Source organism: Xenopus laevis, chromosome 7S, assembly GCF_017654675.1.
Source record: "Xenopus laevis strain J_2021 chromosome 7S, Xenopus_laevis_v10.1, whole genome shotgun sequence".
NCBI lineage: Eukaryota > Metazoa > Chordata > Amphibia > Anura > Pipidae > Xenopus > Xenopus laevis.
In genome coordinates, this window is record NC_054384.1 from 71,278,776 (window position 1) to 71,303,265 (window position 24,490).

The following is a 24,490-nucleotide window of genomic DNA, read 5'->3' on the forward strand; positions in this document are numbered from 1 at the left end:
CACCCGGCAGTGCATTCCACAACCTCACTGTCCTGACTGTGAAGAACCCCCTACGTTGCTTCAAATGAAAGTTCTTTTCTTCTAGTCTAAAGGGGTGGCCTCTGGTACGATGATCCACTTTATGGGTAAAAAGGTCCCCTGCTATTTGTCTATAATGTCCTCTAATGTACTTGTAAAGTGTAATCATGTCCCCTCGCAAGCGCCTTTTTTCCAGAGAAAACACCCCAACCTTGACAGTCTACCCTCATAATTTAATGTAACTCTTTTTTTTTAATTGTCCCCTCCTTCTCTCCTTAAGCTTCAGTTCATTCTTTCTCTTATATTCCCTGCATAACCCCTGCATCCCCCTCCTTTTGCATGCTCCCCCCTCTCTCTGTCCGTACTACAAATTGAAATGATCTGGAGCGTGTCTCTCTGCCACTTCACTGGAGACGCTTTACAAGCGCAGCTAGAGACAGCTCAGCTGCCTGCGGCCTCCGTCTGCTTCTGCAGCGACCTGAGCCTGTAATATTACTGAGGTGGGGGTGGGGAGGGGCTAAGTGCCCTCAGGTGAAGTAAACTTCACCCCCCTACACTGCAAACCTCTGCATAGCAGAATGGTTATTTACTAATGTGATCTATATGATCTATAAAGATAATTTTCTGTGATTTACTCTACTTATTTGTGTATTATTTACTAATACGATCTATAATCTATATGATCTATAAAGATAATTTTCTGTAATTTACTCTGTAATTTGTTTAACAGATTGTATATCTTACATTGAAAAATAAACAGTGCTCATCATTGAAGCTTTCACAATAAAGTCATTCACATTAATAATATTAGATGACTTGACCTAATTTTCCCTTTGAGGTCGGCTCTTCCCCTATCGTTATTATCATGTGTAATTCCTCTTTGTTTATTCCTTAGTACCAGCGATGATCACTTCTCACCCAAACACAACTATTGCTATCAAAGGTCAAACAAAAGGCCTTAACTGCACAGCACGAGGAGAACGGCCGATTATAATCCGTTGGGAAAAGGGAGATACAGTGATAGACCCAGACAGGAACTTGCGCTACCTAATTGCTACCAAGGACAGCGGCGATGAGGTTATCTCCACTCTGACGGTGAGATGGAATCACATATATGTATACAAATGTGGTAAATAATGCTGTAAATAGAAAAATATATATGAAGGTTAAATATTGCTACAACTTGGATTAATCTTAGTGAAATCTTTTATTGAATCCCCTAGCTCAAACCGGCAGAACGAGGAGACTCAGTGTTTTTTTCATGCCATGCAATAAACTCATATGGAGAGGACAGGGGCCTGATACAACTTACTGTGCAAGGTAAATATAAGTTAATTTGCAGAAACCCACTATCATATTGGCACACATACGCACACAGTGTGAAATACACCTATACCTACTCCCAGTCTGCTAGAGGCATATATATACCATACACTCATTTACAGACTCACACACAGGTATGCAAAATCTATACCTATTGAAAATTTTTATTGGAAGATGCACCTATGCACAGTATGTGAGGAACTAACCACTTATCAGTCTCTAGAACATTTATGTTTAGGCTGAAGATACACTTTTATGCATTCACTAGTTCATACAAATTCTAAATATATGTAACATTAGTAACCCCCTCTGTTAAGTATTCTGCCACAGCATGCTTTTATATTATACGCATAGTGTTAGACAGACGGCTTTGTTTGCGTTTTCCTTTCTATCTACTTGCTTAATGTGTTTTTAAATAATATAGAGTGGGTGGGTTCTTTACTACTATGAATTCTAAAACACTTGCACTAGTTACGTATCAGCCTTATTTCATATTTTGGAGAACTGGGCAGCACATTGACAAATAAGGTAAAAAAAAAATAGCATTAAAGGGTAGTGTGTTCGGGGTATTTGTGGATAACAAACTGTGTAACTCTAGGCTGTGTAAGTCAGTGGCTAATAAAGTACTGTCTTGTATTGAAAAAAGAGTGTTGACTCCACCCTGGCAGTGAAAAAACGATTGCTCTATGAGGCTACAATTTAATTGGCTTTATTACTTAGTTTTCTATTCAGATAGAAAAAAGTGAAGACTATTTGCAAATTGTCTCAGAATATCTTTAGCATATTTAAAATGTATTTGAAGGTCAACTACCCCATTAAAATTACCGAAGTATAATGGAAATAATGAGTTTGTAAAGCAATTAGCATAATGGAAATATTTTTTTTATTTTGGTCCATTTTGTCAAGGTGAAATACAGAAGGAAATAATATATACCGCCATACTGATTTATTTAATGATACACAGGGTTTAATTAAATAAAAACATTTAAAGCTTGTCATTTTTGGCAAAGTATGTCTAAATTGTATGTAATATTAATCTTAAATACAATCAAACCCTAATGAAGTTAGTGTGTCACATTATTTCATGTTCTGTGCACTTGCATATGAGCATGTCGCTTGCATCGTTTGGGGACATTGCACTTACTCGTTAACTCTTTACCCTTTCAGAACCTCCTGATCCCCCTGAGCTAGAAATCCGGGAAGTTAAGGCTCGTAGCATGAATCTACGCTGGACTCAGAGATTTGATGGAAACAGCATTATAACAGCCTTTGATATTGAATATAAGAACAAATCTGGTGAGCGTTGTATAAGTAGGGAATTTAGAGAACAAGGTTGTGGAAGTGAAGTTCCATATATAATTTTTATGTCTTTTATTATTAGATAATGTAAAAAAACAGAGCCCATATAAGTTTTTAAAAGGATTTTCTATACTGATGTCTTATGGTTGTCACTCTTCTTCCCCCACCATAAAATGTTAGACCCAAAGAAGTAGTTAATCCGCCTGATTGGTTCCTGTGCTCCGCCCCCTGTGCATTAGTTAACATAACAGAAGGAAAGTGGAAACCAGATTTAAACACTACAGAGGAAATGTAATTAAATTCGCAAAGAGAACAAATTTGCAAATAAATATTTGCATGTCGCAACGTAATATTCTTCATTAGGCTTTTATTGCATTGCGAATCTTAATTGTGCATTGCGAACCTTTAACACCTGCTTGAAGTTTTGGAGCAAATGCAACAACTTTTTCATTAAGAAGTTTTCTTACATACACGGCACACTATGGCAATCTCTAAAATTACGCTAACCTATTGTCGGGTGAGGGGCAAAGTGTTTAAAATGTTTCACTTTGCGAATATTTATTAGAATTGTCACAAATTATTACATTCCCCCATATATGTTTAAACAAAAGTTGCCATTCATCTTGCTTGTCCTGGGCCTGGGTTCTACGTTTCTTGTACTGACCGGCCATTTATATGCATTAGAAGCACCAATCACAGACATAAAGACGGAATATTGGGTGTGCAGCTGTCATGAAGATACAGTGGGAACAAATGGACTGTTATTCCCTGGACCTTAAAATGTAATGTCTATTTCAGCTTTGCAAACTTTAGTGGCTCCAAATATCCACTTTGTGTTTTTAATGAACCCTGCATGGCCTAAACCATTGATTTCCAGATTGAACTATGTATACTGTTCCTTTAATTTTCTCCATCTGAATCTACTGTTGGATATAACAGCAAGAAAGATGCCCAGTCATGTCAAGAAAGTACAGGTGGATTTGATGATCTTAACAGACCTTCTCTTTATTGCAGATTCCTGGGAATTTAAGCAGTCCACTCGTAATATCTCACCCATCATCAACCAAGCCAACATAGTTGATTTGCATCCAGCCTCAGTGTACAGCATACGGATGTATTCATTTAACAAGATTGGCCGCAGTGAGCCCAGCAAAGAGCTTACAATCAGCACAGAGGAAGCAGGTAAGTGGTTGTCACAAAATTGCTTAAAAGTATAAAGCTTTTAACCTAGTTTTTTTATTTGCCAGGAACATAACTGACATAATGCCTTTCATTTTTTTTAAAACAGAGAAAAAATATTTTAAAATAAATTAATTTTGTGAACTTAATATTGCTTTGGGGGGATGTAAAATGTTAATACAAATGGCTTTCAACAAAGGACATTAAAATGGGGTAACATAGTGTTTTATCTTTGACTGCTGTGGGTTTGTGAGTGTGTGAGTCTGGAGTATGTATATATTTGGGGAAGCCATGATCTGATCTGTGAAGCCCTTGATCACTCTTAATGAAATGTTCAAAACCTACTAATGAAACAGAGAACATGAGCCCACCTGTCTCACATTGCCCATAAAATGGTATTTTCATGCCAGCACTTAGACTGTGATTACTGTATGTGTTTAACCATCTTTATAATATTGTACTATAATAATTAATTAAGTCTTAAGCTACATTCCCTGTACACATATGTGGGGCTATTTAAACTTTACTATATGCATAATAGTAAGGAATGTTGGCCTACTTGAAGATAAGCAGCAATGGACTCTATATACCCCATTCTATTTCCTTTGTTGAAAGATAAAACTGATATAAGAGCAAAAGCACAAACACTTTTTTGACCCAGAAATTAACAGTTTAAGGAGTGTTTTATGGCCCTTTATCCCTGCTGTTCTGCAAGGCTGGCATAATTCTCTGAACCTTCCAGAGTATTGGATACATAAAACATGTTCTCAGCAGTTCTCTTAAGAGTGTCATTAATAATTTCTTGTTCATTGCAGCTCCTGATGGTCCACCCATGGATGTCACCTTGCAGCCATTGACATCACAAAGTATACAAGTAACATGGAAGGTAAGGAGGCATATCCTCTCTGCTGCACCATGACCAAGAGGAACAACATTTTACTCTGCCCCTCATTTATAAGGAGACAGTCTATCTTTAACACTTCTCATCTATGACACATTGTATACTGTGAGAGGAGCTGCATGGTAAATTTGGTACCTTTCTGTCTCTCTGCTCACGTCTGCATATCACACTTTTATCTACCAAGTCACAGTTACAACAATCTAGATATATTTATACGTTTCCCAACTTGTTTCACTGTGTTACATCCAAGTGGGTATAAAGAAATGTATGGTATGGTTTGTGCATCTTAGCAATTGAGCTGGACATTGCAGGGGTTAAAGCCAGTAGGTAGAATGATGTGCTAGTGTACAAATGACCACCGCTTGTGCTGCTGCCCTAGTTTTCATTTAAGCCAGAGAAGTCGTTAGAACAATACCAACACCAAATATTTCTGTTAGCAAAAGATTAGTAGTGTTGTTCAATGATTTGATAAAGAGTTTGATAAAGAATCCAAAGTGAGCTACAGACTGAAAATAAAACAGAAAGGTGATTGAATATCTCTTCTGTATCCACATCGTGCTTGCCTATCACTATGGTTGTTGATCTGACCTTAACTTTTTATCTTAGACCAATGTCTCATGTTCATTTTATATTAAGATGACACTGACAGTATCCGTACAAATGTATTTATTTGGTTAGTATAATATAATACTGCTAAGCCTGCATTTACTGAAGATGCAATAAAGAGGATGTCCATCTAAAGAGAATAGAAGGTACAGTGAATACTATTCTGGCTGCACGGTTCCCTCTAGTCCCTCTGGTTTAATCTCTGCTGCATTAATAAATGCATTAAACTATTTAATTAAAATGTATAGTTGCTGCTAGCACCAGATTTTTGATGATTTTTTCCCATAATTCAGCATTTTATTTCTAAGAATATCAGCATCATTGTGGCCTTAAAGGGGGCCTATCACAATAAGGAATAATTCTTAGGGTGACAGTTTGTCAAGCAAAATAAACTTTACTCATGCTATAACAATTTATTTCAATCTTGTTTCCTTCATTCTTTTGGAATCCACAATTAAAGCACATAGGAAGTGCCAATTGTGAACACAGTTATCAAGGGAAGTTTTGCATTATATCAAAATATTGTTTATTCACTAGAATAGGGGACATAATGGTTATGCACTAGCTACACAATTAGAGATTGTGAGGAGAGAGGAGGATGTGAAAAGGGCAGTGACAATTAGGAAGTGCAGAATGGAAAGTAAAAGTATTTGCCTGCCCTGCCTCTATGCCTGAGACATAGAGGGGGGACAGGCAATATATGATTGACAGCTGATATTTTTAAATACCTTAACAACAAATATAGATGTGTCTGGGTGGCAGGTTTCCTTTAAGGCAACTTGTGCCAAGCTAATGCATGCATTATAGTGTTAAATGTATGAGAGTGGGATGGCCACTGCTGTTGGTATTAAAGGGGAACTAAAGTCTAAAATAGAATAAGGCTAGAAATGCTGTATTTTGTATACTAAACATAAACACAAACTTACTGCACCAGAAGCCTAATTAAACAAATGATTTATGCTTTTATACTCATTGGTTTTAGGAAACCCTGTGCACGAAGAAGCAGAACCCTGTGCATGTGACAGTTTGGGTGCAAGTACCTATAAATACTAATAAATAGTGTTAATATGCGCACAGGTTAACATCCATTGTAAAACACCACACTTGTAAAATCAAACTTGAAGTCAGATATCTATTTAGATCACATGGGTCCAATAGAAAATGCAATTTTAAAAATGGCCCCTGTAGAGCCCTATGCTTTGTAGCTTTGTGATGCCTGGTGGTTTAACAGCTGCCTTTTGTTCTTCCTCTGTCACAGCTTTATTTTGTGTTCCTATATGACAGTCCCCAACCCTACCTCTGTCACCCATGCAATGCTGCCCCCCCCACTCCACTGTTAAATGAGAAGCAATATATCTCACTACTCCAGGACCAATGTCTACACATATGTCTCTCTGATTCAGATACAGTTGTTTCTACCTAGTGTTGGTTCTGACACAAACAGAACAGGATTTCATGTTGTATCAGATGTAGAAGTATCACAGCTAACCCGTCCATGTCTTTCAAGTGCAGTATTCTTTTACTATATTGTGCTGAATTTAAATCTCCTTATTTCTCTGTTACACGCACAACTGTCTCTTGCTGTGACTCGATAGGGTACTTGGTCTTCACTTGTCATTTTCTACAGTGTAGCAAAGCATTGTTATTAGCAGTGTTTTCTTGACACCTTTCTCTGATAATCTACTGGTTCTACCTTCCAGTTTTGGGGGGCAATCCAGATGCATATTCACTTGAGGCTGCTATAAATCAGTAAATTATCTTTACCAGTGCCTTCTATCTGTTTCCATGTAGTGTGCCAGATATTCTAACCATAGTTTAATAAAATTATAATGTCATCCAGTTATGTCGGTGGAACACTTTAGATGAACTCCCTCATCTTTATAGTTAGGCTTAAAATGACTTGCCCTTGAACATAACTACTTTAATGCAATCTACTGCTACTTTTCCTTCTATTGTATTTCGTTAGACGGTCAGTTAATAGTTTGTATGTATTTTTTATATTTTTTAATCTGGTTTGTCTGATTAATTGCTAGCTTTAAATAAGATCATTCTGCACAGCATATATTCCAGTTGGAGACTAGAATATTGTAGCATTCTCTGTGACCTGCAATTACATATTAGTGACATCCACTGGCCGATGCAAGAATTGTCTTGGTCATTGAGGTTCTTACAAGTCACATTCTATGCCCATAAAAATAAACTGAAAAATGTTAGCGAAAGAGATAAGTTGCTCTAGGGGTGTATTCCATTATTCCCAAGACAGAAATCTATGAGCCTACAGTACCATGTCTTCATATTCATTCAATGAGAATAATAGCTCCTACCAAAACTAACGCTAAAAGAATTAATTTAAAAAAAAAGTGGTCTGCAGAACTAGTGAGGTGTAAATTACTTGTTAGTTAGGACCTACATCCATAAAAACATTGCTGGAATTCTGCTCTATGGATGTATGAGAAAATGGATATTACTATATTTAACAAACAACGATTTCTTATGTAACCTTAACATACAGATTGAAAAGCATGAAATAGGAGGGTGATTTAGACAAGCTGTTGCTAATGACAGTGTCTTGAGATCACCAGCTAAATCCACTGGTAGATCCAGATCTACCTTTTGAACACCCCTGTCATAAAGTATTACAGGATGTTTGCTTAATAATAAAGATCCACGTTCAGAAACGGGTCAGGGCACTGCATCAATACTGAGAATTCACCAATACTGATTGTAGTGGGATTGTTGGGATCACTGGGCTAAGGCTGTATCTTTTTAATATGCAGTTTTGTTAAGCCACTAATCACCGAACAATGTTCATAACTGGTACATTAATTAATAAATGCTAAATAGCAGAGAATTCTGCAGTCCTACCATTTCTATAATGATTGTATGTATAGTTGTACATATTAAATATTTTTGTTTATGTAACCACAGGCCCCCAGGAAAGAACTACAGAATGGCGTGATCCGGGGTTACCAGATTGGGTATCGGGAGAATGGACCTGGCAGTAATGGCCAGTATAGTATTGTGGAGATGAAGGCCACTGGGGATGCAGAAGTATACACATTGGACAACATGAAGAAGTTTGCACAGTATGGGGTAGTTGTCCAGGCATTCAATCAAGCAGGAACTGGACCATCCTCAACTGAAATTAATGCTACCACTCTGGAAGATGGTGAGTATCTCCCTGTGTGTGACTGTGTTACTGGGTGTATGTGGATGGGACTAATCAATACTGGGTGCAGTTATTTCAATGTGGTAAATGTTTTTGTATGGTTGTGCTGATATGTGTCTGCATTAAAGAGTCTGGGTACAAAATTCATTTGAAAATAGAATTCCACAATTGTCTTTTTTTATGTAGTTAGAAACCTTACTTGCATTCTTTTGTTTATATATATATATATATATATATATATATATATATATATATATATATATATATATAATATATATATATATATATATATATATATATATATATATATATATATATAACCAGCGAAGAGCCAGCACTTTCGAATAAAGTGTTCGTTTGCCTGGGTGCACAATCAATATAATATCTCCATCCATCCAAAGAAGATCAGCACTCTCAGGGCTTAAAAATATGAAAAAGGTTTTATTGAAAATAACACAGTATATATATATATATATATATATATATATATATATATATATATATATATATATATACTTGTGAATGTACTTTATGCACACATCTCTCTGTAGTTTTCAAGCACCTTTATAAAATGTTGACCTTGTCACATCCAAAGCTTTCAATAAAATGAGGTGTGCTCCTTCCTAATTATTTCTTTTTTTGAGATATACTGACATGGCTCCAGATATCTAGGGAATGGTTTAAGCACTATCATATAAATTGCTATTCTGGTGTGCAAAGGTAGTAAGAGACTTTCAACTTACTCTATGGGGGGACCAATTAAGATGAGAAGGCTGAAGAGCAGCAGTAATAATGTAATGAGGTGGGAAGCCAGTCAGTAAAGAAGAAGACATCAAGACAGGCAGCTGGAAAGGTGTGAAGGAAAAGACAGAAAACAGGAGTGCAGGAAAAGGAGACAAGTTATTCTGAATTAATGAGGATTATGATCAGGTCAGCATGAGTCAGGGCACACTAACAATGAAATATGTTTGAGAATAGTACCTAAGGCACAGCAGGGTAAGTGGTTGGAGTGATCAGCCACCCCTTTAGTGGTGGGAAGAGGATGCAGCAAGATTTGTTTCTCATGTTTTACATGGAAATGGACCTCTTTGCTGCTTAACGTTATTAAAGAGAATGTTGCAGGACATTCTATGTGATCTGGATGTTATACTGTGTCTGTGACAAAAAAGTAGTCAACCCTCTGAACAACTTTTCATTTTTCATTGCTTTCTCTTTCACTGTTTACACATATTCTATTTCTAAGACAAATACAGAGTGTTTCTTTTCCCTACAAAAACAGTTCCAAGTAAGCCACCAGAGAATGTCAGAGTTCTGTCCATCACCTCTGATGTGGCAGTCATCTCCTGGTCTGAGCCTCCTCGCAACTCTCTCAATGGTGTATTGAAAGGATACAGAGTCATATTCTGGTCACTATATCCAGATGGAGGTGAGTCCTGGGAATACCAAAGATTTCTAGCTACCTTTACCGGCCTTTTTTTCTCTGTTCTTTGTTTTCTTGCACTTTCAACCAGTGCCACACTGTTGTTTATCTTTCTCCGTATTGTATTCTAGTATTCCAAGTGAGCGCCTGTCAATTCTCCTCTCTTTCCATTTCTTCTCAATCCAGAATGGGGGGAGATGCAGAATATAACCACTCCTAGAGAGCGAGTAGAGCTTAAGTCTCTAGAGAAATTTACTGATTACAGCGTTCAAGTGTTGGCTTACACCCACGCAGGTGATGGCGTGAGAAGCGATGTTCTTTACCTGCAGACCAAGGAAGACCGTAAGTTATATACAGTAATTGAAAGGACACAAATCTGTGTTTCTGTTTTTGGTTATAAATACAAGGTCAGAGTCAGTTTCTTTCTGCTGAACAGGAAGTGAAGACTACAAGAATTTTTTCATCTTAAATTAAATAAAATAAAAAGTGCTTTCTCTTACGAGTCTGAAAGATTCCTTGCTGTTCATGAAAAATCTGAGCATGATTGTTCAGGCATTGCTTGTATATTTATTCCCTGCTCTCATAGTTTATTGGGAGATACATGTCAGACGAAAAGTACAGCAGCCAATGACAGAAATGAATCATGGGGCTGAAAATGCAGCGTTACACAAATTGCTAGGAGTATTGCTCAGAGAAGGAGCTATCTGTGGCTTTAAGAACCTGCTCCCTCATATTTTTCTAGGTATAGGAAAATTACTCCATTTATAGATATGGTTGATTATGTATAGACTAAAATACTGTACATGTGCTTTCCATTTAAATTGACAAGGCTTTCTATTTTACTGTATTTGTAATGTCAATTATTCTCTCCAGTTCCTGGACCCCCGGCTGGCATTAAAGCTGTGTCGTCTTCATCAAGTAGCGTAGTAGTGTCCTGGTTGCCCCCTACTAAACCTAATGGGATAATCCGAAAATACACTATCTTCTGCTCCAGCCCAGGATCAGGACAGCCTGTAAGTACTAACTAAAAGATAGAGAAATAGATAGCAGGGAGAGAGGAACATAGGACAAATTTTTATAATGGATAATTTGATCGATGGTCAAAGGCTGTATAGATGTATATGGTATAAATTACGAATAAAGGTGCTGTATACTTTTGACTCCTGCAATGTCTTTATTAATAAAAACAGCCGTTCTACTGTTGAAAAGGAAATGGACTTTCCAATGCTTATCAGTGCAATTTCCTGAAATGCAATTTATTGCTCCTTAGGAGCATAACTCATACCAATGCACTGCTGATCTTTCTATCCAAAAGCTTTGGCACATTAATTATTTTCAAACCATAGAAACAGTTGTTGTTTATCTATGGAGAAATAAAGTGGCAAGCTGGTCATGCCTCTTTTTATGTTGGCTCACATATTGTTTAATCATTTATACAAATTTAGATACATGTTCTAATGTAATTGCAGCTGGTATAGTAAACGCAGAGCTGCCCAGCCGCTGCTTGAAGCAGTCTGTTAGGGTGCATGCAGCAACACCTGTAGATGGCTGTTATATGACTGAAGTGATTAAAATTCTCTTCTCCACTTTTAACTTGTCAGTCTTTTCCTCCTAGCTGTATACAAATCCCCTATCCATTCTTTCTCTGCTGTAAAAATAAAATCTGCTTTTGACTAATGAGGCACAACTGATTAAATATAATAACATGCAGTCTATTTTTATATTGATGGTCTAATCATATCTTGAACAAAAATGGCATAACACCGTAAAGGGCCAGAAACACAAAATGTTAATTAATATTTAAGTGATTTTGATCAAGCTGGCCTCAAGACATACACTGATATCTAGTGAAATGAATCCTATATAAAAACTGTCTTCTTTCACTTCAGATATACTGTATGGCAGCAAATCAATTGACATGTGTATCACATATTTGTGCTAATTCCATTCTAGAACAGAGCATCTTATTGTTTCCATATACCCGCTCCTCTTTCTTCCAAAGGCACCAAGTGAATATGAGACAAGTCCAGAGTTCCTGCATTACCGTATCATGCACCTTCTCTGGGGACATCAGTACATGCTGTGGGTTGCAGCAGTGACATCAGCTGGACGTGGGAATTTTAGCGAGACAGCCATGGTTGAGCCAGCTGGAAAAGGTTTGAACCCCTTCTACATAAGCCACTTAAAGGGGTTATTCACCTTCAAAAACTTTTTTTCATTTCAGTTGCTTTCAGATAGTTCACCAGGAATCAGGGCCGCAACCAGTGTCGGACTGGCCCACCGGGATACCAGAAAAACTCCTGGGGGGCCCAGTGGTCAGTGGGCCCCCCTGCTTCTAAACATTTGGCCTTTTTCATGGCCTTTCCCTATTTCTAGGCTAAATTAAAAAGAGAGGCTAAATAGATGGAATAATAGATTATAGTATGCAAAGAAAAGAGAATAGGAGAATAGAGGTTGAGTGAAGAGAGGAAAATAAATTGGACTGAGAGTGGGTCCCTGGTATAAGGTTTTTTGGTGGGCCCCTGGTGTCCCAGTCCCAGTCCAACACTGTGCGTAACTACAGAGGACGCAGACTCTGCAGCTTAAAGGGGGGCAGGAGGTATAGGAGCCTTTTGAGGCCCTCATTAATGAGCAATTTAAATATATATATATATATATATATATATATATATATATATATATATATATATAGATATATAGATATATACATACAGGTAAAACAGGACAACCTCTGGATATGTTGGGGCTCTAAAATTAATTTGCTGTGGGGCCCAGGAACATCTAGTGCCAGAAATAAAGACTTTCTATTTGTGACCATTTTTCTAATAACTGTTTTAAATTGATACATTTAGTTGATACATTTGTTATCTTCATCCCTGCTGAGCAGAATTCCTGAGTTTCATTAAAGGCAGCTGTTAGAATTAATACAATAGTTGCTAATATTCCACAGAAATTGATCCATTTAGTTGAGAAATCAACTAAATGGATCAACTAAATGCAGCAAATTGCAACAGTTCCGAATGCTCCTGGATCACTGATCTGCCAGACTGAACCCACAGTGACACAAACATTAAAATTTTGGGAGAATGGTGGAAATTAAAAGATGGAAAGCAACTGAAAAAAGTATTTGCTTATGGTGAACGATTTGAAAACAACTGAACTGAAAAAAGTGTTTAGAAGGTGAACAACCTCTTTAATTAACAATTAAACTGGAGCTTCTTTTTAGTAATTATTTTACCTCTGAACAGATAAAGGTTAGACTAAAAGCTAAATTAATATACTGATAGCAACTTTCCATGCTTTGTTCTCTTGCTGCTTAGCACAGCATTTTAGGATGTGTGTTCTTCTTTTCTATTCATTACTTATACCGTGTTGCAGCTCCAGCCAAGATTATTTCATTTGGTGGCACAGTCAGCACCCCCTGGATGAAGGATGTCCGCTTGCCTTGCAGCTCAGTAGGGGAACCAGCACCTGCAATTAAATGGACCAAAGACAGGTAAATATGAAACATCTTTTATATCAAAGATGAATTAGACTTGTTGCACATTAGTGGATGGGAATACAGTAAAAGTTATGTGCTCCTTCCGCTCGTGCCACTTTAGAAGTTGTCTGAAGTTATATTGTCTAATACTGACCTTCAACACTGCCAGTACAAAATGAGTATTATCATATAACTTTATACTTGACCTCGAGAGCCATAATGCTATTAATAGGCTACTTACCCTTTTAGTCTATGGGATCTCACAACTGCTCTAGAACAAGCTTGCTACTTCTGTTATCAGTAGTGAACAGAATGGGAAAATGGTTTTGACTAAAAATCTAATGCTTTGAACCATGTAAAAGGAATTTTGCCATTGGACCACCTATGTGATATGTAATATAAACTGCTATAACTTTAAGGCATATTAGTCGTTAAGTTTACACAAGTCTAGATTAATATAATATAATGTAAACCATGCTACTTAATGGTCTTGACAAGTTTGAATAGCATCGCTACACTTTCTTTACCCCACAGTGAGGACTCTGCAATACCAGTTGCCCTAGATGGCCACCGACTTATCCACTCCAATGGAACACTTACCTTGCGCTCTGTTAAAGCTGAAGACTCTGGCTACTACACTTGTACTGCCACCAATACTAGGGGATTTGATACCATAATTGTCAATCTACTAGTGCAAGGTGAGTCAAAGGCTTTTGAGGAGCAGAGTTTAGTCTCTGTGTCCAGTATAAGGTGGTTAAGGTGAAAAAGAAGAGGATCATTTATTTTTTGTGGAAGCATTTTTAATTTTTATATGTGAATAAATCCATTGTAATTTCTGGGGAAATATCTTTTACAGTTCCACCTGATCAGCCTCGCCTCACAGTCTCTAAAACATCTGCATCCTCTATCACTCTGGCCTGGATCCCTGGCGATAACGGAGGAAGTTCAATCCGAGGTGCATTTTTCTTTCACTCTCCTGTCTGCTTTATTGATGTTTACGCATTGTTCCCTTTTCTCTTCTTTTTCAGCCTATTTATCTCACTTTCTTTATCAACCACAGGCTTTGTCCTTCAGTACTCAGTAGATAACAGTGAGGAATGGAGAGATGTGTTTATCAGCTCATCAGAACGGTCCTTTCGCTTGGAGAATTTGCGATGCGGAACATGGTACAAAGTCAAATTGGCTGCAAAGAACAGTGTTGGAGCGGGAAGAATAAGTGAAATAATTGAGGCAAAGTCTCATGGCAGAGGTATGAATGCCTTTAATTTAGATGTAATGCTTTCCCTTAACTTAGAGTTTAACTTAGGTTATATTTTAGGATCATATTCATGAAAACACAAAGGCAAGTCTTAGCGAAAGGGGGTAGGCATGTTGTCACTGATTTTTAAATGTTGCAAAATCACAAACATATTTTGGGTATATCTGAAATAGAGACTATTTGTTGAGAATTACCTAGAAAATAAGTGGATTTAAGAAAACACTAGAACAGACCATTAGTAATAGTTAGTCCAAGTACATACACAATTGTTAATACTCAGATTAGCCTAAAGATACAGTGTGTCTGTTAGTATTCTGGTTGCTGCCTCCTCCTGCAGTAAAGGGCAAGGACGTATCCTGCAGTTTATTAAGATGCATTAAAGTTAACGTAAATTTCTCTTACATAATATATGACTGCTCTCAAATAATATATATGCACAAGATCTCCTTTAGACATTCAGCTCCATCTCTTTTATATATTATTTTAATAAATTGCATCCAGTTTTGCTCTGTGGATATGTTGGCCCCCCTTTGGATTTTTACATTTCAACTGTGTCTGTGCAAATATAATAAAATTAGCCAATTGACAAAATCAGGGTGATATATTGTGGTATCCATTTGGTTGTTGTTTTAGTAAAAGATACCTAGAATATGTTTTTTTTATAATTTTCTTTAAAAATATTTGGAGCTATCAATGTGCCTAATAACCACATTCTGTTTTTGTACTAATGTTTAATATTTTTTCAGCATTTTTAGTATGCATTCTTCACAGTATCTTTCCTTCCAATTTAAGGGCCACAGACTTACAAATAATACATGTCATATGAAGACATACAAGTCATAAAAGACATTTGAAGTCGTAAAAGTCATACAAGTCATAGGAAGTCAAAAAAGTCATACTGATCATCAAGTCATATAGCACTGACCACTTGGGTACAATTAAAACCACTAAAAGGGGAAGATGGTTGTGTGTGTGTGTGTGTATATATATATATATATATATATATATATATATATATATATATATATATATATATATATATATATATATATATATATACATATATATATATTATTAAATACTTGCATTTTGTAATTCCCTATTAAAAACCCACATGTAACATGTACCAAATAATGGTTGTGATTGCTTATTTGGTAGCCCCTATGTGGTAGCCTACAAGAGGCTCTACTTGGCACTATACTTAGTTTTTATGCAATTAAAACTTGCATCCTGGAATTCAAAAATAAGCACCTGCTTTAAAGACACTGAGAGCAACATCCAAGGGGTTGGAGAGAAACATGTTGCTCATGAGCTACTGGTTGGGAATCACTGTACTAGGGTATTTCTGTTTGTTGTACCAGTATTGTGGTCTTGTGCAAATGTCTGTTGTTGATCACACGCAGATCTCCTTAAAATAAGTGTCTCTTTAGAGGGTACTTATTAGCACACAGTAAACACATATAGATATAAGGGTCCTAATTATATATTTCCCTAAAATAATGTATTTGCACTGCACTGTGTTAAAATATGACCCTCATACTCCTAGTGAAATTATAGTCTTGTTGTCTTCTCCCTTATAGAGCCATTGTTTAACAAAGACCAGCCCCTGTTTACCCATGTGAACTCTACTCATGCACGACTAAATCTCCATGGCTGGAACAGTGGAGGTTGTCCTATCACCTCTGTGATCCTAGAATACCGTCCACAGAACACCTGGCCATGGCAGAGCCTCCGTGCCAATGTAACAAGCGATGTTTTTTTGACTGAGCTCCGTGAAGCCACCTGGTATGAGTTAAAGATGCGGGCCTGTAATAGTGCAGGCTGTGGGAATGAAACCTCAAGGTTTGCCACTTTGGATTATGATGGAAGTAAGTAAAGCCAATCATACCTAGTAATGCTAATGCATGTGTCTTCTTTGGTGTATTTCAAGTGCTGGGAAAATTTCACACATTGTATTTGGGTCACTCATCAAACAATTAAATAAAAGTAACCCCTTGTTTATGTACAAGTTATTATTATTCGATCTTGAAATTAATGTCTTCAGTGCTAAGGCACAAATATACCAGGAATTCTATTGTTACCAGTTCTTGTAGTATTTTTTTGTATTACTTTCCTGCCATCTCTGTATAATGTAATGTTTAACTTTCTGTAACAAATTTTGACCATACTGGATGCAATGTTTGTTTATTCTCTTAAAAGGTACCATTCCACCCATTAAGTCTGCCTTAGGTGAGGGGGATGATGTGAAGAAGCTCTTCTCCATTGCTTCACCAGTGATCCTGGCCACCCTGGGGGTTGCTCTTTTATTTTTTATACGTAAGAAGAGAAAAGAAAAGAGGCTAAAGAGGCTTCGAGGTAAAAGGGGGCTATATGTAAATAATACAAGAATCTGCTTAAAGTGGACCTGTCACCCAGCCATAAAAAGCTGTATAATAAAAGTCCTTTCCAAATTAAACATGAAATCCAAATTTTTTCTTCTTAAAGAATTCATAGGTGTTGTAAACTCATTTAAAAATCTCAGCTGTCAATCAAATATTGAGTGCCCCTCCTCTATGCCTTAGGCATAGAGGCAGGGCAAGCAATTACTTTCACTTTCCATTCAGCACTTCCTAGATGTCACTGCTTTCCCCACATTTCCCCTGTTCTCTTAAACATTTAATTGTGTAGCATGGGCATGGGGATGGACATCAGGTCCCCCATTCCAGTGCACAAATAAGATTTTTAGATGATGCAAGGCTTGTCTTAATAACAGTGTCCACAAAATGGCTCCTGCCTGCTTGCTGTAATTATGAATTCCCAGATGGAAGAAAACAAGATTCAAATATTTTTTACAGTGAAATTAAAGTTAATTTTGCTTTACTAACATGATAAAATCAGATTTGGAAAAAAAGTTTTGGGTGACAGGTCCCCGTTAAATGTTGACATCCCTCTGGAAGCACACATACCCAATCACAAACAAAAAATCTAAATTATTCACATCTCCACACAGAATAACACTTCCCAAACATGCAGTCAGACACAAAATATTTCTATTATATATCCAAACAGATTGTTTTTTTTATTTAAATTTTTAACTCTAATGGGACTAGACATGTTATTAGTTTCCCAGGTGCCCCCAGTCATGATATTTGTGCTCTGATAAACTTCAGGCACTCTTTACTGCTGCACTGCAAGTGAAGTGATATCACTCTCTTCCCTTTCTCCCCAGCAGCCCATCAGCAGAATAATGAGAATATAACAAGATAACAGCTCCCTAGTAGATATGAGAATAGCACTCAATAGTAAAAATCCAAGTCCCACTGTGATACCTTTAGTTACATTGCGTTGGGGAAACAATAGCTTATCTGAAAGCAGTTCAATTGTGAAGTGCTTGCCCTTTCTAAAAGCACATAATCAGGAAAAATGACTTGAGATGGCTGCCTACACATTACATTACATTAATAACAATAACAATACAGCTAAATAACGATAACATTACAGCTAAATAACAATAGCCCTATAGCTAAAAAACACTCGGTTCAGGAATAATATTTTATATGGCAGAAGGAATTATTTGAAATGTATACAGTATAATTTAGTGTAATAAAAACTACACCCTAAAAATCATGGCAGAATCCCTTTAAGAGCTGGGAGAGAAGGGAAGATCAGAAAACTGCAAGGGCTGGAAAAGGAAGAGAATGATATGGGAAGGGTGAAAAAATTAAAATACAGAAACAAAACTTTCATTTGTTCCAGTTTATAAAACTGGTCATTAATGCAATTTTTTTTTTTATAACTCTTTATTTGTGAAAGTTATAAGCATGTATCAACAAATGAATACAATCATAAAGATACATAAAAAAGCAAATTAAAAGTATTTTGGTCCAAGTCTCAAATGGGTTTAGGCTTCCTAAATCTGTCTCCCATGCTGCCATGTATTTATGTGAGACAGGAGAGGCAGCCTCTATTAGTTGAGAATAAAGTAATGGTTCCAAGTGATTAATGCAAATTTTGTTTGAATAAACGGTAAAGATAGATACCCATAATCCATGGAAAATATCTAAAAAGACTAAAACTTACTTGACTTCATGCTGCATGGCTGGCATGTGATGCTACAACTAATCAGTATTTACTCTTTGTTTCTTTATAGATGCTAAAAGTCTGGCTGAGATGCTCATCAGGTTAGTAAAACATAGACAAGATAACATATTAATTATGACTATAAAAACACTGTTTTGCATATACTAAAATTGCTGCTTACTACCACTACTGCCCTCCTGATATCCTTAAAGGATAACTGTCATTATTATTAAAAAAAAATGTAGTGCTTAATCACTTTCACAGTGGTGGTGTTTTACATATATATTGATTTTTTTTAATTTCTCAATTATTATAGAACTATATATCTTTTATATTTCTGGCACAAATAACACACTCTTGTGTGAGAAAGATTTCAGAGTCAGACACAGTGCCTGTCAGCTCTGCGTTTTCTGATATATATGACTGTATTTGCTACAAAACTGAGACCCCGAGGGTTGAACCTTATACAGCAGCAGGTGAAACTCCACAGGGGCAACATGCATTATGGACAAAAACATAGCGGAATGCTCCTTTTTTTGTAAAGCTTAGAGAGGATAAATATATGGAAGTATAGTACAATATTTTGGTTTCAAAATGTAAGCATGACATTCTTTACAATCTTTAATAGTCACTATAATACAAATCCTAAAGATGGCAATTTTTATGTTTCCAAATGCTGCATCTTAAGGATATGCACACATGACATTGCAGTTTTCAATACACTATTCACCAAAGCATTGTGAAAACGTGGATCGTTAAGGCCTCGGAATATTGACTACATTTTCCCCACTGAGAATTTTTTCATAACTTTCTTCTTAGCAAAAACAACCGCAGTTTTGACACTCCGGTTAAGGGGCCCCCTGCTGGCCCACGACTTCATATTGACATTCCCAGAGTACAACTTCTGATTGAGGATAAGGAGGGTGTCAAACAGCTTGGTAAGTAATGTGTTTTGCCATGTGCTGGTCACTTTAACAGACCATCCTGCAAAAATGAATAATACAAGTCTGGTTTTAATGCAGTATAGATGCAGGGCAATTAGAGCATCATTAAGTAAAGGGCCAGATTCAATTAACTGAGAAACCCAAATCTCCTAAATCAGTTCCAGATTAACACAATGGAGTTTTAACATGAAATAAGTTTTTCCTTTAACTGAATCTGGTCCAATTCATCTTAGTGACAATACAAGTTTAAGTACCCTTAATAAACTGAGATGTGCACCATGAATGCTAAACCTGCAATCTTGATTTGGTTGTTGTGCTCAGGTAGAACACAATTGTTGATGTACTGACTGATTAGCAGCACTCAATGTTATTATTTAATAGGTCTAATTGTTGTTGTTGTTATTCGTTATGCCCAGCAGGGGATGATAAAGCGACCTTACCAGTGACAGATGCCGAGTTTAACCAGACAGTAAATCCCCAGAGTTTTTGCACAGGGGTTTCCCTACATCACCCTGCACTGATCCAGAACACAGGGCCACTAATTGACATGTCTGACATCCGTCCTGGAACAAGTAAGTTTCGCAGGCAACCAAACACACAGTATGTTTTTCTAAGCTGCATTATTTTTTTGTTTTATGTTTATGGGCATCATAATATTAATATTCTTTCTAGTACTATGTAGCCTTTCTGTTCTCCCAATCATGCTCTTTGAAGAAGCTAGGCTTCCACCTGATAGCTATCATTTCTATTTTTCTTTGCCATAAACAGAGGCATTTAGCTGCTGCTTTTACAAATAAATTAGCCAAATAATTGTTTATTTGTATTTCCTTATTACCCAGCAATTTTCTCCATGTAGAAATCCTGTAACTACTCTAGTTCTGATTTTCCTTTCCTTTTTCACAGTCCAATATTATAGATTTTTATACTTTAATCCTAGACCCAGTTTCCCGAAAGAGTGTAAAGTCTTCACACAGCACTAGGAACAGATATTCTAGTCAGTGGACTCTAACAAAGTGCCAGAGCTCCACCCCTGCCCGAACGCTGACTTCTGATTGGAGGACTGTTGGGTCCCAACATGGCAACACTGTTACTGAGAGTGACAGCTACAGTGCTAGCCTTTCTCAGGATACAGGTATGGCCACTGCATCTTTTATTAAATGAGCTATGAGTTACAATTATACCCCTGCAATGGTAATATTACTTTTACAAACTAATATATGATCTTCGAACAATCGTGCAACTGAATCTTATAACGACTAACAGATTTTAATAGCACACAGGCCAAACACAATATTGTCTATTGTTATGTCTGTCTCCACAGATAAAGGCCGAAACAGTATGGTCTCTACAGAGAGTGCGTCCTCAACATACGAGGAGCTTGCGCGAGCTTATGAACACGCTAAGTTGGAAGAGCAGCTGCAACACGCAAAGTTTGAAATCACGGAATGTTTCATCTCGGACAGTTCTTCTGATCAGATGACAACAGGGACCAATGAGAATGGAGACAGCATGACTTCTATGAGCACGCCCTCTGAACCAGGCATTTGTCGCTTTACGGCATCCCCTCCCAAGCCACAAGACAGTGATCCTACCAAGAACGTAGCGGTTCCTATTCCTCACAGAGCTAAAAGTATGTATACAGAGAAAAGAAAATGAAAAATAATTGACCTATTGCTTTGCACCTTCCCATCCCTCTTAGTTAATTATTTGACCTTGCACACCATTGGTTGTTTTCTATTTGATGGGAGGTGCTCCCCAATACTCCTTACTTATTTATGTACACAGAGACAAAGGAATTTACCTCTAAGTTCTTGCCCAGCAATATGCACTATGTCTACAGTATATGCCACATAATGGTGGCAAAATGTTTTTTAATGGTAAAGACACAGTAGGCAATTTCTCGTAGGACGAAACACTAGAAATTGCATCTCACACAACAAACACACAACAAGTGCCTCCGGCTACTACTAATTTTGGAAATAATGATACTTAATGATACTTAATGTGAGATGTTTTTAGAATTATTTGTTTCTATTTAATTTATATCATTGCCCACTCTGCATATTGTAAATAGTGGGCTTTCTCCGTAACATATTTGTTGGTATTTATTTGAACTATGCTGAAATGATATATTTTCTGTGCTTTCTGATAACACAGGTGAATATTGCAATTTGCCACTGTACATGAAATCTGAGCCCCACTTTCGTAAGCCAGACCCTCATGATTCTTGTCCTGTGGTACCACCACGTGAGGCCTCCATGCGCAACCTGAATCGGAGTTATCATTCTCGACACCTGACCCTAGAACCAGGGACCAAGCCCCCTCCTGGACTGTCACACCCAGCTCCTTCTGGTGTTAGTTTACCTCAACGGACTCTGCTTATGGCTGGAGCCTCAGCTTCTGCTCCTTCAGCACCAGCAGCTACAGCACCATCAGCACCTGCTGATCCCACCCCATCTGCTGGACCTGTAGAAAACCGCCTGCCTATACAGCACAGCAAGATGGGTGGCTCCAGGGACTCTCTGCTGGAAATGAGCAGCTCTGGGGGTAGCCGGGTACAGAAGCAAGGAGCTGGTGCTTACTCCAAATCATACACATTGGTCTGACACCAACCATGCCCTCCCCCATACCACAGCACTCCCCCATCCCTTCAAAGACTGCAGAGACTCTCTCCCTTTCGCAGTGTCTTGGCTGTATTTCTATATTTTAAAAAATATTCAAAAAGCAAAAAAAAAAATGAAAGACGAGAACAAATGGAGCAAAAGAAAAAAAAAAAACTTGATGATAAAAGACATTTTTGTATGAAAAAATAGCTATTTTCTTCTTCGGGATAAAAAAAAAAAAAAAAAATTAAGAAAAGAAATATGCATTTTATCTGTGGAACCTGAGAAGAGTGTGTGATAAATACATGCGGTTTACACACTGATATGACTTGGGGCAAGTGCAATGTTGTTAGGCTTGATGGTAAGGTCTGTGGCTGTGTGCCTGGAGCTGGATGAGTTCTACTCTGTGTGTTATGGAGACAGAAAAATAATGACAGGGCTAGGACTATGTAACAAGGGAAAGATCAAGAGCCAGATAAAGAAACAGAGATCCTACTGAGAATGACAACCAGCAGAAGTATGCCAGAGATCCTGCAAGGTACAGAAAGCCGTGGATATTATTTTATAATGCACAAAAGCCATGATTAAGCTGTAAAATAAAGCCTTCTAAACTGTGATTAGTGATATCATTGGTTTTTTTAAATGGTGCCTGGTGATTTCACTTGTGTCACCCAAGTCAAAGAAATATGGCAACCCCTGTTTAAGAAGATAGAAATCACCTCTTCTACGGCATGTATAAAATCACTTAGACTGTGGCCTTATGCCTTTATAAAGTTGTGAAACTCCTCAGTGACTTCTAATATCCTTATGTTTATAGAATAAGTATATTTAGTGGCGAGACACCAAGGAATGAGAGATCATGGAAACGACAGGCACTTGCTATACTGGAGCTGGTTCACAGATAAATCAACCATTTGAAACTGAGAACTTAACGACCAGGTCATTGGCCAGCTTGGCATAACACATGGTGGGCCAGTACAGGTCTTTTGATGATAGCATGAATAACAGAACTACCCAGGAAAACCATACAGTCCATCTGGTCAATGATGATGACCAATTCAAATAGATTTTAGCCAGTTTGGTCAGAATTCTCCACTAATTTATGGTGGGTTTGAGGCTGGAGCTGCAAAGAATACATGAACTGAATGTAAATGTTTGGTGGTGCCTGACTGGAGCTGGTGATGTTTTTGTAGAGGAATGGAGGGGGTTCAATGCTCATCAGAACAGTGGGAAAAAATAATGTGACTTGGCAAATGTACACATAGGCATTCACAACTCTTGCAAGTTTTAAAATATCACCACTGTGTTTCTCAGCATGCTATGCAATGTTCTGAGCTGTGCTTTATGTGCATACTTGTACTGGCATATAGCACAATGGCATAGCTAAGGGGAATTATTGCCCCTGTAAGTAGATAAACCACCCCATATGCCGTGAGCTTAGCTTCCAAAGTGTAAAATGAAAGGAGGACTCTGGTAAGCAATTATTCATAGGTCCTGGGATTTGTTGCCACTTATTGCTAATTTATCCTATTGGTGCATTAATCATTTATATTAATTTTCCTAGTTATAAGGGGGTAAATAGATGTTAGTGTGGCCCCTCCAACACAACCTCTCCCCACACACAAATTGAAATGGTTCATTAGTCATGAGTCTTCTAATCTCTCGCTACCCGAGCCCCACTGTCTCCTACAGTATCACAGAGAAAAGGGATGTTCAAGCTGAAATAGAGTAGCCACTATGCTGTGCTTTTATCCTACATTGGCAAGAATTTCCATTATGTGCATTGTTATTCTAGAGGACACAACTGCATTTTAGTTCCATAAATGACCAATGAATCTACTCTTTGTACATTCAGGCATATCTCAGAAAATGAAATGGTGCTTTTTAGTTAATATGTAGCTCTGAAATAAGGTGATACCACAACCCTTTTTAACCAGCTTAAAGGGCATGTAAAGGCAAAATAATAAAATCCCATTTTTACTTTCTTTAATGAAAAAGAAACCTATCTCAAATATACTTTAATTAAAAAATGTGTACCATTTTTATAAGAAACCTGACTGTATGCAGTGAAATTCTCCCTTTATTTACTGCTGTGGATAGGAATTGTCAGACGGTCCCTAACTGCTGAGCAGGGAAACAATCATACTTATGAACAGCAGGGGGAGCCCCCGGCCTTACTTCCCAGCAATGCAGAACTCAATCAGCTTTGCTTATGATGATCCCTAAGCAG

At 37.4% G+C, this 24,490-nt stretch overlaps 1 protein-coding gene across 2 annotated transcripts in view; it reads left to right on the forward strand.

The window, feature by feature from the left end:
• The window catches only part of LOC108697593 (Down syndrome cell adhesion molecule-like protein 1 homolog), a 149,677-nt gene extending 126,800 nt beyond the window's left edge, over positions 1 to 22,877 (forward strand). The window contains exons 12-33 of one of the 2 annotated variants that reach the window (XM_018227768.2): positions 914 to 1,113; positions 1,242 to 1,338; positions 2,509 to 2,637; positions 3,655 to 3,822; positions 4,635 to 4,705; positions 8,255 to 8,495; positions 9,775 to 9,921; positions 10,102 to 10,257; positions 10,789 to 10,928; positions 11,918 to 12,071; positions 13,294 to 13,411; positions 13,931 to 14,094; positions 14,253 to 14,351; positions 14,457 to 14,645; positions 16,235 to 16,522; positions 16,854 to 17,009; positions 18,784 to 18,814; positions 19,533 to 19,651; positions 20,074 to 20,229; positions 20,595 to 20,789; positions 20,979 to 21,287; positions 21,815 to 22,877. In XM_018227768.2, the coding sequence (XP_018083257.1) occupies positions 914 to 1,113; positions 1,242 to 1,338; positions 2,509 to 2,637; positions 3,655 to 3,822; positions 4,635 to 4,705; positions 8,255 to 8,495; positions 9,775 to 9,921; positions 10,102 to 10,257; positions 10,789 to 10,928; positions 11,918 to 12,071; positions 13,294 to 13,411; positions 13,931 to 14,094; positions 14,253 to 14,351; positions 14,457 to 14,645; positions 16,235 to 16,522; positions 16,854 to 17,009; positions 18,784 to 18,814; positions 19,533 to 19,651; positions 20,074 to 20,229; positions 20,595 to 20,789; positions 20,979 to 21,287; positions 21,815 to 22,263 (3,776 nt within the window). In that variant the 3' untranslated portion in view covers positions 22,264 to 22,877. The remainder of the gene's footprint in view (positions 1 to 913; positions 1,114 to 1,241; positions 1,339 to 2,508; positions 2,638 to 3,654; positions 3,823 to 4,634; positions 4,706 to 8,254; positions 8,496 to 9,774; positions 9,922 to 10,101; positions 10,258 to 10,788; positions 10,929 to 11,917; positions 12,072 to 13,293; positions 13,412 to 13,930; positions 14,095 to 14,252; positions 14,352 to 14,456; positions 14,646 to 16,234; positions 16,523 to 16,853; positions 17,010 to 18,783; positions 18,815 to 19,532; positions 19,652 to 20,073; positions 20,230 to 20,594; positions 20,790 to 20,978; positions 21,288 to 21,814) is intronic. The other variant, XM_018227769.2, reaches the window with a different exon arrangement.
• The last annotated feature ends 1,613 nt before the right edge of the window (positions 22,878 to 24,490 follow it).